The sequence below is a fragment of the Pinus tabuliformis genome, chromosome 7, assembly GCF_031772625.1.
Source record: "Pinus tabuliformis cultivar Carrire ecotype Pingquan chromosome 7, CPIR1, whole genome shotgun sequence".
Classification (NCBI taxonomy): domain Eukaryota; kingdom Viridiplantae; phylum Streptophyta; class Pinopsida; order Pinales; family Pinaceae; genus Pinus; species Pinus tabuliformis.
Genome location: NC_142293.1, coordinates 1,629,493,420 through 1,629,508,060, shown reverse-complemented (window position 1 = coordinate 1,629,508,060; position 14,641 = coordinate 1,629,493,420). Strand labels below are relative to the sequence as shown.

Sequence of the window (14,641 nt, the reverse complement as noted above, 5' to 3'; positions counted from 1 at the left end):
TCGGCAGAGTTTTCTTTCAGCCTTACCCCAAAGCCGAAATGGTTTTTGCCACTGGGATCTTAGGGGAGTCCTAATGTTCTAGATTGAGTCTATGTAAAAGTGATTTGGGAATAATCCTAACTATTTGGTTAGGTTATTTTATTACAAATTGCTTGGTCTTCTGGATTATATTTGTGTCGCAAAATTGGGTAGTCTGTGAGGGTTTTTTGCAAATAGGTTTTCCCCCTTGAGATGTAAAAATCCTGATGTAAAGTGTCTTGAGGGTTGGAAAAATAATTTATCCCCTCATAGGTTAATTAATTAAATTTTTTGGCCAAAATTAATTAAAATTCTAAGTCAGAAATTTAATTAATTCTAGGTCCTAGGTAAATTTAAATTCTCCGAAGGCAAAATTCGAGGGTCCTTAAAAATTAAATTTTAAAAGGTCAAGGGACTAAGGTAAATTAATTATTTTGCTAAATTTTAAGCCTTTGGTCCCTAGGGTTAAGTCAAAGTCAAAATTTTGAGGAAATTAATTCAAAAATTTAATTTTTGAAGTAATTAAAATGCATTTAATTGAAAATTTTGAATTTCCTCAAGAATTTAAAATTCCGACAGATGAAATTAAAAAAAAATTTGATCCTCATCAACGGTCGAGATTGCTTTGACGAGGATCACTCGAACTAGCCATTGGAGGATTTATATTTAAATAGGAGGTCATTTGTCAATCAGTTCATCCGATCTTTTGATCGTGTGCTAAGCGAAAAGCTTTTGTGTAAACTTTTTTCTTGGATAATAAAAGAAGACTTTGGGGTTAATTTTTGTTGTGTTACTCTTCATCGAAATACTGTAAGATGTATTGTTTTCATTTGTAATTTCTCTATAGCCATTGATAATAGCTTTTGAAGAGTGATTTGAATACAGGTATCTTGCTCAGTCGCTGGGGTTTGAATAATAATCTAAATTTTGAACGTAATAGTAGGTATCTCTATTTGTCTGAGTTTTATTATTATTTTCTCGCTCTATGTTGATGGCTTAATTGAGTTTTGCAGGAAAGTCTTGATTTTTAGATCATCGGGCATTCAGAGAAGTTTTCAGTTGGACCAACCAACTCCTGGTCCGTGTTTTTTGAAGAGCCGAGCTTAAATTTGATCTCGGGCTTATCATAAGATATATTTTTTTTACTAATGATGCATGAAAGCTTTTGAGCTCAACACCTCCTTTAAACTTTATTTTTTTTTAGTTTTTAAGTGCGAAATTGATAGATCTAGTTGTTGAGAGCCTTAGACTATCAGATCTGGGAGCGGAGTTGGAATCACACTCCTCAGATCCGATAGATCTGTTATTCCTGTACATAGATCTGTAATTTTTTTCGGTTTTCTGACTTGAGTTTTCTGGGTTTTAGTTTTTATCATTCTATATATTGTTTGGGTGTTTTCTTGTTGTCGTGCAGCTATAGATTTGAAGAAGAAAACTGTGTAGAGTCCAGATCTAGGCCTTGGAGGGTAAGATCTGGATCTCTAGGGTTCATTAACATCATTTTGCAGTCCAAGAGTTTTAATATTTTTTTCTTTTAATCTGGAAAATTTTATAAGGATTCCAAAATTCTTAAATCTAGAAATCTTGTGAGGGTTTCATTAATGAAACAGAAGCAGAACATATCAACTAAATCAGAAATTTCTCAAGGTTCATTAAGCTACTGTTCGCTGGATTCAGAATTTCTCTTTCACTGAAAAGCTTTCGAAATCGTTTTTGCTGCCTAAGGTTTTCAACAGAAAATTTCATATATTTTGTTTGTTTGTTTGTTTGTTGTCTCTGCTGCTGAGTTTTTCTTCATCACTGCTAAACTTGCAAAAGAAAATGAAATACTCAACCATTCCCTCCATTTCTCCTCTACTCTACCTACAAAACAAATCTCAAACCCTCGCTGGCAGCGATACACACATTCCCTTGCAGTCACTGTCGAAATCTTTTCCATCCTCACGCAGTCCTTTCCCATACACTGCTTATCAAATCCGCCCTCTCCTCTACAAGCAGCGCCCACACTGCTCTTCAAATCTTCATTGCTACTCCAACCTGCAACCCGTCCGCTGCCGAACATCCCTTTGTCATCTTTCCTTTCCTCTATCTGCCCATCGTGGCAAGCCCTTCGTGTGCTAGCCCATCCCTCAAACACTGCCCTTTCCCTTCGTTCATCATTCTCCCTACGCATTCATCTCATTTGCACACTGTCGTTGCTCCTACCTGCAAAAACCCTTCTTAAATCATTGATCCGAGCCTTTCTCCCGCAGTCTTACGTCGTTCATTGCTGCCACTTTCACGCTGCTTGCCCAAACTCCTCACGCTGCCACACACCCTTCCCGCTGCTCCCTTCGAAATCTACAACCCGTGGCCTTACATTCCAGCTCCATTTTCGTAGTCTCACTGTTCCATCCTCAATGTCGCCATCCAGCACACAATAGAGAAATACAATTTCTCTTTAGCTTTCTTTTGTTTGTATGTTTTAGTGGTTAGGGTTGGTCATATATATATATATATATATATATATATATATATATATATATCATTCACTTTTTATGTTCATTTGTATATATGCGTGTGGTTTCATTTAGTTTTGTTTTGTATTTTTTTTTAGTTAAGGTTTATTTTCGATTTCATTTTTGGTTTGTTTTGAAGCTTAAGTTAGATTTATTAAAAGTTTAAAAATTTTGATTTTGTTTTTCACTTTTATTTTGATTTCATTTATCATTTTTATTTTGATATAAAAGTTTCAAAATCCTAAAAATTAAAAAAATCATAAAATATCTCTAAAATTTAAAAAACGTAAAAAAATCTAAAAAATTCTAAAATTTTCAAAAGATTTCTAAAAAAAACATTATAAAAGTTTCAAAATCCTAAAAATAAAAAAAATCATAAAAAATCTCTAAAATTAAAAAAAAAAAAAAACATAAAAAATCTAAAAAATTCTAAAATTTTAAAAAGAATTCTAAAAAAACATTAATTTTTTTTTTTTAAATCCTAAAAGTCCTAAAAATTAAAAAATTATAAAAAATATAAAAATCAATTTTAAAAAAAAATCTAAAATTCTTTGGTAACGAAGGAATTAAATCAAAGGGATTCACGCATTCATACTAGAAAAATTTAATGTGGCCTATGGCCCATTAAAATTTTAATTTATTAATCCCTTGATTCATTTTACTTCTGTCACATCAAAAAAAAGATTTTGATTTCTTTAGTTACCATTAAAGTTATTGCCTAAGGAATAATTAAAATTGAAATTTGAAGTTCCTTAGTGTTATTTGGTGATTAAATGCATTTTTTATATTTCTCTATTGTCAAGTGCGATTAATGTTTCAAAATTTATATTGGCGATAGGAGAAAGCTAATTAATTCTAGATCTGGGCCATTAATCGAAAATCATTTTAAACCTGGAATACCCTGCATCTCAAAGTTTTGAGCAGTTTACATTTTATCATTCATGATTGTTCTTATTCATCACACTGGAAAATTGTTTTGGATAACATGTCATTCATTTAGTCTTTGGTTAATTCAAATTAAAGGCAGTGGTTTGTAGTCATTTATATCTTGCGGTTGTGTCTTAGTTTTATCCATCCACTTTAATTGACCGAGATTTATTCTACATTAGTCAAGTTGCCCATCATTAAAATCTCCTAGAGCCCATGTTCCATGGGCTATCCTCATCCTTTCACCTTAGGGACTACCCCCCTTGACTTGCCTACGAGAGAGTCTAAACGGAGTGAGTAAGGATAAAGAGTGACAGCCCTTACTCTAAGCGTTGTCGCGGTACCTAGACACTTTGTGCGACAACATATCCCACATCATCCTTTGCTTTGAGTCTAGTTTCCTCTATTTTGCATAGAGACTATAGTTCACTTAGTGGGGTAGCTTCCTTCTTGGCATATATGCTTGATGTGAAGTTGCTCCAATCCTTAGGTAGAGCATCGAGTACTACAATTGTCATTTCTATGTCAGACATGACTTCACCTAGCTCTTGAAGTTGATCCCTCATCTCAGAGATCCTCATGAAGTACAGAGATATTCCTTCCTTTGATATCTTCATCTTGTACAAATCATTTCGTAGAGATATCACTTCTCCAACTGTGCTTACCGAGAATAGCTCTATTAGTTTATCATAGATTTCTTTTGATGTTTCAAGTTTGTAGACATAAGGAATGAGAGAGTCCTTGATAGATTCTATTAGAATCCTTTGAGCTCTTGTCTCATCCTTATTGTACTTGGCTAAGGCTTGAGTTTGTTCCTTAGTAGGGATAGTGATATTCCCTTTGATGTGATCTAGAAGTTCATTCTCTTTGAGAAGTAAATCAATCCTCTTCTTCCATGCAAGGAAGTTATTGGTCCCAACCAATTCGTTGCTTTCCTTGCAAAAAGACATTGAGATATATTCAGAAGGGGACATATACTTACTTGATGGTTTGCCTTCCTCAGATCTTGATGTTCTTCAAGTTGCTTTCCCCAAGTGGACTTGCTTGATGACTTGTAGCTTGATGTAGGTCCCTCATTGATTTTCTCTTCTTGTAGGTGCCTTTATATAAGGCTTTTCTTCTTGCTTTGTAGTCTTCCTTGATGAATGATAGATGGTAGAACTTCTTGTCCTTGATGTGATTGAGACTTCTTGGCTTGATGCTTCAACCTTGTAGATGTTCTTCCTTGATGAGTCACCTTATGAGTGTTCTTGAGATGCCCTTTCCTTGATGTGTCACCTTAGCTCTGATACCATGTTGAAGAATCTAGGGCAATTAGGTATAGTAGGATTCTTCTTGACTTGATAACAATTTGTGAAGCTCTTTTACAATTTATCTTGTTAGCTTAATCTTCTTCTTCTTCTTATTAATGCATGTGTGTTTACTTCATCAAACTGCTACCAAAAACATAAGAACAAGAACACAGATGTTGGCTCTCTGCCAGGGCAAAACCTCTCTCTCTTAGAGAGGAAAACCCTTTCATATATTTCTCTTATTGAAACTTCTTATTGATCAATGCCAAACCCTAGACCCTTGACAAGAATATCCTTCAAGCACAAGTCAAGTCCATCTTTCTTCCTGCGCTTTGGCTCCCAGCACTTTGTCCTCCTCCTTCTGGCACTTTGTCCTCCTCCTCCTTCCGGCAACTGATGATAGACCTTGTTACGTGAGCTCTAGAAGAGAGACTTATCTTTGATTCTTAGTGAGATCCTTCACCTATGAAGATACTTTCCTTCTCTTGTCCCACTGAGCTTCTTCTTGATGTGACAGCACTGCGGCCATAGTTTCTTGCACATGTGGGAGGTTTCCCTTATACTTTTGGCTCGTTTCTCCTTCGCTTGAGAGACCCTATTCTTCGCTTGAGTAGGAGGCCTTATAGGCCTAAGTTACTAGCCCAAACAATAAGATATGTATGACTGTGATCTTGCTGCTGTTATGACCGCAGACTGCCCTTCTTTTCTCGCATGTATGACTGTTTTTCACCCTAAAAACAGTCCCTTCAACTTCGGTTAGACTTCTCCTTCTTCGCTGCACTAGAGGCTCCTTAAACTCGCTTTCCCTTCACCCTTAACTCGTCTTCCTTCTCACTGATTTCAGAGGTATTGTAGGCTTGTTGTTGGAGGAGTGGACAGCCTCTATATATAGAGGACTGTCCCTCCTTTAGGCCGACTTGAGGACAGTAGGCCGACTTCACTTCTTTTGCATCAGAATTGCTTCTTTGATGATGTCATTGCATGGAGAGGACTGACTTTGCTTGGAGAGATATTATTTGACTCTTATACAAATATATACATGGTGTAACATGCCCTTAAGGTCTTCAACATTTTCTTTTGACTCTTTGACTCACCTATAGCACTTTAACATGTGCTAGACCTATTTCAATGAGCAAGAAACTCATTGATAAATATAACAAAAATAATATTTCTTTTCTTGAATAAATACAAATATCAAAAGTACATTTATGAAGACCAAACCTAGTTACACTTTCTTCAACAAGGAGTTGGGCCAAAATCAAGGAGAAAGTTGGACACTTGGCACTTGGAGATTGTAGGGCATCCTTAAAGGAGCAAGGATCAACTTGTAGCACCGACAGAGGTCTTGTGGATTGTGAGATAATAATTTTTTAGCGTTTTGTGTGGGCTTCTGCAACAAAAGTCAAGTTGGCCTAGACTTAGTGATGCCCGAAGGGCTAGTTGTTGCACACCCTAATGAAAGGTATAAAAAATGAGTGGGGAAAGAACTCAATCCACACATCCAAAGTGCAAACGTCAAAGGCATATCCCCCTGAAATAGGTCGCAAGTTCCAATAGGACAAGCGAAGGAGGAAGGAGCAGTTTTGGGCTACTTTCACAAGTCTGTTTTAGCTGCATTAGGAGCAGAAGCAGCCAACGGAAGAGGGAGCTGAGCAGGGTGGTTCTGTGCCAAGATTGAAGGTAATTCTCCTTAAAAGTTGAGGTTTGAAATTCTGTTGGTGCCCTAGTTGCAGGTCGCTCACCTGTAGAAGACTTTTGGAGGGACTGAAAGCCAAAACAGGAGGGTAGCAAGGGACAGGGAATTAGGAGGATTGATTGAGGAGGATAATCCACATATTTTCATAGCATAAATGACCAAGAAGAAGGGCTTTAACAGTGGTTACAGTCAGTGCTAACCAGAGGGCCAAGGTTACAGAGAAAGGTACAAAACTCAAGGACAAGAAAGACAGTAGATTGTTAAGGTATGGTTGTTCACTTGTTTTGATGATTTGCTAGTGGGTGGTTGTCCTAGTTTAGGAAAGCTGTTGGAGCAGCCAAAAGAACAATTTTGGGAGTGCTGTAGTGGCTTGCTGCAAGCCCTATGTACAACCTTTTGAAGGACAAAGAGAGCTGTTAGAAGAGGCAGAATTGTGTGAGCTCAGGACTGATCCTTGAAGGACAAAGGAAGGAGGTCAAGAGGAGCAATTTGACTAGCCCTAGATTGTTGGTTAGAGAAAGACATCTACTACAGAAGTGGGCAGCCCACCATGCCCTAAGTCTGTCTTCATCAGGCAACACAAGAAGGAAATAGTGGAAAGAAGTCTCTGAGAGTTGTGTCCTTGAAGGACTAAGGAGTAACTAGTGGGCAAGAAGTCCCAAAGTATTGACTTCTTGAAGGACTAAGGAACAGCAAGTGGGCAGTTGATGAAGACCCTATGTGTTGGTTGTTGATGGACTAATGATCAGCTAGAGGGAAGCTTGGAGTCGTGTTCAGTGTCCTACAGGAGTAGGATCATTTTAGTGTTGCTGCAAATCGGGAGTAAAAGGACTGGCAGATGTGTTCAGGACACGTGGACTGAAAGGGATGTGGAGCGCTACATCAGCAAGTAGATCAAGTGTTGTCTTGTTTAGGGTAGATTGGTTGTTGAAGCACAAACACCAAACACTAGTTTGTATTCTTTTATTAGTGGATGTATGAGGGCCATTATCCCTAGTACGTGAGCCCTAGACAGTTGTATTACAGTTTGTTAATATAACGAAGTTGGGTTATTGAAAAATTGTAAAAAGTTGTCTATTTTGTGCACTAGTTGATTTACTGCTGTCTACATTTCGCTGTACAAAGTAGTTTGTTGTGGCATTTGGATTGGTAGTGTCAGAGATTCTAAGACCCTAACCTAAATTCTCCAGTGCCGTGCAAAAACAACAATGTCAACAATGACATTGTTGTATCTGTTGGATGTTATGGCCTACCTTAATATCTTAATATCTATGCTGATATTCAGTGCTGAATCGTGAGAATCCAATGCTGACTTAAGCCTTCTCACCGAATCAGCTTTGAACAGCCAGCAAAAAGGATGTAGCCTATGATGAGCAAGTTTCCAGAAATATGCCAGCAATTGGAGACTTACTTATGAGATTATTGCAAGCGCTTTTATGATGAGATAAGCATTGGTTGAGGTCCATTCCCAGTGGCAGCAGTGTACAACCCTTGAGCTATCATTTTACTTTTTGGCCTGTTTCACATTAAAACATTCAGCAGTCACAACAATATTAAAAGGAGTTATGTACAATTCTGGGGCAGCATGAGAACCCACTCCCTTATTGCTATGTTAAGAGTGATTCATGCATACAGTAAGGGCACATTTGTGAAGAATAACACTTGGGCATTCACAGTCACATAATTCCACCTTGCACTCATTCAGGGAAATGCATAGAGGAGTTGCATGTTGCATTCATGAGGGGTTTGAATTTAGTGTCATCCATTCCAGGCATATAGGAAGGGTTTATTCGGTAGTTACCAGCAACAAAAGAGCTGTCCTGAACTCTAAATTTCAGGTCTAAGAGAAATGACTCCAACAGTTATTGTCAGCAAGAGAAATGGAGGCATGATGCTACTGTTGCTTGTTCTGGTGAACCAGTGAGCTTTGAGTTTTTGGCAATACACTTGCCAACCAAAAGGGAGTTTTAAAATCTCGTTTTTTACCAATTTCAATAATTTATAAGATCATACATGGGTGTCATGATGATGTGTACTAATCCCTTCCTTCCGTTGTTTATAGGTATGATGATGGTCGTGCTAGATGGAACATCCAAAAGGTTTCGGGTCCTGTTGGTGAAGACAGCAGGATTGAAGTGTTCCAGGACACAGCCATCAGAGCCATTTAGGGGCTGGGGATGTCACAAGAGGGGGGAATTAACCTAAAACAACCATAATCTACAAAGAAGCCCCTTGAATTCGTTGAAAATACCTAAAAGCTGCCATAGAAGGGTGGTGCTTGTGAAAAAAGCTATGGAAATTTGATGTTGTCCGGAAAAAGTATTGAAAAAACTAGTTTTAGACCAAAAACATCCCTGAAAATAACATTGCATATGGAAGGAAAAGTGACACTAGCTCTGATACCATGTTGAAGTGGTTGATCTACAATGTCAACTTCAACAAACCACAATCCAACCAACTAAAGCACATCAAATGTATAAGAACACCAATCAAAGGTAAAACATACCAATCAGAGAGAGAGAGAGAGAGAGAGACCATTAACAAGAGAGATATGGTGCCCATAGGCTAAAGAATAGATCACAAGATGAATCAATATGATTTTACAAATAAGGCATGGGTTGTTAAATACATAACTCACAAGGTGGGGTACTCCCTCCCAGAGGGGGTAGTCAGCCCATATAAATGCACTTAGGACAACCAATGTTGATAACATCGGCATTGGAAAAATATCGGCAAGGTTACAGAAAACATCTTCTCGGAAACATCGGCAAGAAAATCAGCAAACCGTGGAAACATTAAAAAAATACAAATATATTTATTTTTTTCAAAATTGGAAAAATCACTGAAGGAAAAAAATTTGTGATTTTTTCGGCATTACCATTTTTCGGCACATTGCCCAAAAATCAGCAATGTTATCAACACTATGGACAATCTTGATCCCCTAGAGTATTGTAAAATAATACTGACTAGGTCAACTCTTAAATCATAACCTAGTGATACAATTAATGAGGGTGCTTCACCATAAGTGACCACAAATAAAGATTACCATTGTTTCATTAGTGTCCATAATTATTTTAGCATCTAATAACTACTTAAATGTACCATAATTATTAGTTTTATATTGCTTCAAAAGGAAGAGAGAATTTTCCTTTGAATGGTCAAGAACATGAATGTTACTATCAATGTAAGCAACCTTAAAATGAAAATCAATACCTGAATGTATCCAAGTGCAATGCAATTGTAACTTCCTCCGCAGCAGATAATTCTAATGCTAGTGGCCTACAAGAATTAAGACAATATTCATTAAACAGCAATCTTTATAAAATAAAATAAATCTATTGACAAGAATTTTAAAAATATTTGAATGATGTAAAAATAAACATGCAATAAATTATGACTTTAAACATTCAAACATAATGTAAGATATATTAAGACACTTTCATTGGATATATAAGCTTATAATAGCTGGAATAATAAAATAAGCATGCAATTATAAGGCAAATAAGAAGAGACACAAAATCAAGTTTTCCTTCTTTCCACAACTAACAGTTTCTGTTTAGATTGGACAAGCACTAGAAGATGTAAGCTAGCCAATGCTCTTCCAAAGAAGCCACTTATTAGACATTTCATGAAGGATGTTGATAAAATGTTACAAAAAATGGGCAAGGTAGTGCGGGATTATTGCATTGAAATGACCGAACCCCCACCTCAAAAGGAGTTGGCCAAACAAGTCAATTATGGACTTGTACAAGATGTGCCCTCCATAATGCCCTATCCCTCTTAATTTTACGCATCTTCCTTCTCTTCTGCACTTTTTGTTGCTTATCTTGTAGAAAAGTATAGCCTCCCATAGACCATTTGTCCTTATGGACATTTAGTAAAAATTCTATCTATTTATCTATCTTCTTCATTCACATTTGAAACACATATTGACTCAAATTTTGAATAGAAAAGTGGATACATATTTGATGGATATTCTAAAGCATATGAAAGCATACCTAAGAAACCGGATTCATCCAAACCCCCTAGCGTGTCCTGAATCCCACGAATCAGACACGATTCGCTGGAACACGTGTCCCATGAGTGTGTTCAACATGTCTTGGAGAGTGGGATTTGAGAGACATGCGAATCTCGATAGCGTGTCTTGCGTGTTCCTATTTCGGGACACGTGTCCCCTAAAAAAGTGTGTCACGCGACCCATAAAGCCCGATTTGGGCTCATTTGCCACTCATTCTTGAGTGTGTCTTCTGCTGTGAGTATGTGGGAGCTTGTAGAAAAGGGTTTGGGAGCATTTTGGAGGTGATTCAATCAACAGGTAGGTGCATTTTGTGTTGATTTGGGGTAGCATCGAATGTGCTATAGCCACGAAATTTGGTGGAGAGGTTGGGGTACATGAGATCTCTAATACCCAGAAAGGGTTTGGGCAGATTCTAAACAGATTAAGAGATATTAAAATAATTATTATTTTTAATGGAGTTCCTAAGTCTAAACTTAGGGAAAATAAAAATATTAATGTGTATTAATACGAATCTATGTTAGAATGGTGCAAAAGACATGGATCAAGCCACATCTAATCTTAGCCGTTGATTAGGGACTTAATCTCAGCCGTTGAGATGTCAACAAAAAAAGTATAAGAGGAGGCTTGAGGGGTACTTGGAGAACACATTGAGGGAGACGCTGGGTTTAGGAAAGTGTTGGAAGTTTGTCTATCTATGGGTAAGCCAATTTGGCACCCTGTTGTACAAGAAAATTGCTGAATAATAAAATCCTCCCTTGCTGCACCGGTTTTCCCACATTGGGTTTTTCTGGAGATATTAGTCCAAAATAATTGTGTCAATGTGTGCATATTTTTGTTTCTGTATTACGATGTGATATTTGCAGCGATATTTATTTTAATGTTTGTTGAAGTAATTTCATGAATAACTTATGATGAAATAAGTAGGAAAAGTAAATCAGTTGCTGCAGTGATAGAATTTTCACACGGTATCAGAGCAAGTAATCAGAGACAAAGGGAAAATCAGTTATGGGTCGAGACCACAATGTAGAGGCATCCACCTCAGGGGACTCACGCAGATTTTTAGAAGATTGCACAAGAGAGAGAGATTTAGATTTCTCTATGTTGGCTTCCAGGTTGGAAGAAGAAGTGGCGTGCATGATTAGAGCTGCATCATCAGAAGTATGGTATATAGACAGTGGAGCCTCATGGCATATGACGGGAATCAGGGAGTGTTGACCACTACGTGTCAACTTCCCATAGTAGTACACCCCCTTTTCTTCGCAAAATGGATAGCGCTTGATTAACGTGTCCGTGCCATTCGACAGTCATCGTCAACTTGATCAATTTATGTTGTAAACCCAGTCTCATGTGTGAATTGTAAATAATCTTAGCAGAGTTGAGTCATGTATGTAATTTCCTAGGTGGACCTAATCTTCTAGTGATAATCTATGTTCCGGAAGGTTTTTTGTCTCATCGATCCATGATCGGCAGAGTTTTCCTTCAGCCTAACCCCAAAGCCGGAATGAATTTTGTCATTAGAATCTTAGAGGAATCCTAGTGTGTTGATTTGCTAGATTATATTTGGTCGCAGAACTGGGTGGTCTATGAGGGTCTATGTCAAATGGGTTTTCCCCTTTGAAATGTAAAGTTGTAAAAGTCATGATGTAAAGTGTCTTGAGGGTTAGAAAATGTTTTAATCCCCTCATAAGTCCTAAGTCCTAGGTCCTAGGTGATTTTTCCAAAGGCTAAGTTTGAGGATCCAAAAATAAAAATTAAAAAAATTAATTAATTAAAAAATAGATAAAAATAATAATAAAATTTTAAAATAATAAAATAAAAAATAAAAAAATAAAATAAAATAAAAATTTTAAAAATAATATAATAATAATAAGTCAAATTTTTGAGTAAATAAATGCAGAATTTTAATTTTTTAATATATTAAAATGCATTTAAAAATTCGACGGAAGAGATTAAAAGAAATCTTGATCCTCATCGACGGTCGAGATTAGTTTGACATGGATCACTCGAACTAGCTGTTGGGAATTTTTCCTTTAAATAGGGTGCTAGGGGTCATTTGAGATTAGATCTGAGAGTCTGGTGCTAAAGAAAGCTCTCTTGTAGTCGATTTTTTTTTGTGCAATAAAAAAAGACTTTGGGGTTAAAAATCTTGCTAGTGTTACTCTTCTAAAAGTGTTGTAAGATGATTTATTTTTCTGCATAATTTTATTTTCAGCCATTGATTTTAGCTTGATGAAGATTGATTTAGGCATAGGTATCTTCTCTGATATTTGGGGTTTGAATGATAGTTTAGATTCTGAAATATAATGGTAGGTATCTCCATTTGATCTGGATTTCACTATTGTTTTCTCCCTCTATGTTGATGGTTGATTTTAAGCTATGCAGGAAATCTTAGTTTTGAGTTCACTGGGCGTTAGGGGAAGTTCTCGGCTAAACCAGCCAACTCCCGGATTGTGTTTTCTGAAAGAGCCCAGCCAGTTCTTGATCCCGGGCTTATCATTTGAAATTTTTTATGAATGCATGTAGGGTTTTCTGAAGTGTCTCACATTAAAATTAAATTCTAATAATATTATTGTGATTATTGACAAATCTGGCTGCCTAAGAGTCTTAAATCCGTAAATGTTGTAATTATTTAGCTGATTTAGGGTTTCAGTTTTGTTTCTGGCACATTTTACTTCTGGGTTTTTTGTTTCTTTTTTCCATTTTGCAGGTACAGGTTAAAAAAAAAAAAAAAAAAAAATCAGCGCTTCCATCAGACAAATCTGAATGCAGGGTGATTTGAAATTTACTGGAGAATCTGGAGGGTTTTCTGATCCATCTTGCAGCTGCTACCTGGAGTCTTCAATTTTCGGAGAAATTTCGAAATTTTTTAAAGGGTTTTCACTGTCAAAACCCTCAAGCAGCTGCACGTTGTTTTCATTTCTCTACACTGCCTCCTCATTGCCTGCATACAAAACCCATCCAACCCTCAATCCCTCCATACTCTGCGTACTGGCCAACCCTCTCTCATTACCAACTGTTCTCATTCAATCCGTAGCCATTGCTTCCAAACCACGTAACCCATCCCACAGTTGCAACACGCACAGCACTCGATTTTCTCTTTCACGCAGGGTCCATTCCCTTCATGCAATGCCCGCAGCCTGCAAACAAGCAAACAAGAAGAAAGAAGTCCGCGCAGTGCTGGCCTGAGCTACCTCCAAACCTCTCCACGTACATCGTTGCTCCACTTCTCTCGGCTGCCTATCCCCTACATGCAGCATCTTCCTAACCTGCGAAAGCTTCACGCTACTGTAATTTCGGCTTCTGCTCCTCATGCAAACTCTTCGAACCTTCAGCCAGCAAAAAAAAAAACAATTTTCGATATACGTATGGGTAATATAGCATAAGTTTTTCTTTGTTCCTTTTTTTTTATGCATTGGTAAAATTCAGCGTAGGTTGTATTTTTTGGTTTTTAGCTTTAGTTTCGTTTCATTTTTAGTTTAAGTTTAGATGATTTTAGTGTATTTTGATATGATAAATAAATAAAAAATAAAGTTTTCTAGATTTGATTTAGGTTATTTTTAATTTAGATTTAAGTTTAGAATTAGACTTTTTTTTTTGTTTTGTTTTGTTTCATTCATGAAAAATAAAACAAAAAAGTTAAAAAAGGGCATGAAAAATTTCTTTTAGATTTAGATTAGATTTAATTTTAGTCTTGGCTTTTAGTTTAATTTAGTTTAATCTTTATTTTTTTTAATTTAGTTAGTTTTGTTTAAAATTTTTAAAATCATAAAAATAAAAAAAAAAAAAAAAAAAAAAAAAAAAAAAACTCATAAATTATTAGAAAAAAATTAAAAGGTTCTTTTTAGATTTAGTTTTTAGCTTCTTCATTTAGTTTAGTTTTGTTTTGTTTTATTCTTAAAACAAACAAACAAAAAAACCAACAACAACAACCTTAAAAAGTAAAAAAGTTCATTTTTATTAGACTTTTGTTAAAAGTTAGATTTAAATCATAAAAAATAAAAAATAAATTCATAAAAAGCTCCTTTTTGTTTTTAATAGATTTTAGTTTAAATTTTGATTTAATTTAGTTTAGATTTAATTTTGTTAGAAGTAAATAAAAATAAAAATAAAAAAATAAAAATTTCAAATTTCCTTTTTTTTTTATGCAGAAAAGTTGAAGTTTAGATTTTAATTCAGATTTTATTTTTTCTAT

The 14,641-nt window shown here is 36.0% G+C and overlaps 1 protein-coding gene across 9 annotated transcripts in view; it reads right to left on the bottom strand.

The window, feature by feature from the left end:
• LOC149254501 (DNA mismatch repair protein PMS1-like) overlaps positions 1-14,641 on the bottom strand; it is a 422,021-nt gene that overhangs the window by 76,622 nt on the left and 330,758 nt on the right. For all 9 annotated transcript variants that reach the window (XM_089460181.1, XM_089460177.1, XM_089460175.1 and 6 more), the window contains one exon: positions 9,645-9,710. In XM_089460181.1, coding sequence (XP_089316307.1) covers positions 9,645-9,710 — 66 coding nt within the window. The remainder of the gene's footprint in view (positions 1-9,644; positions 9,711-14,641) is intronic.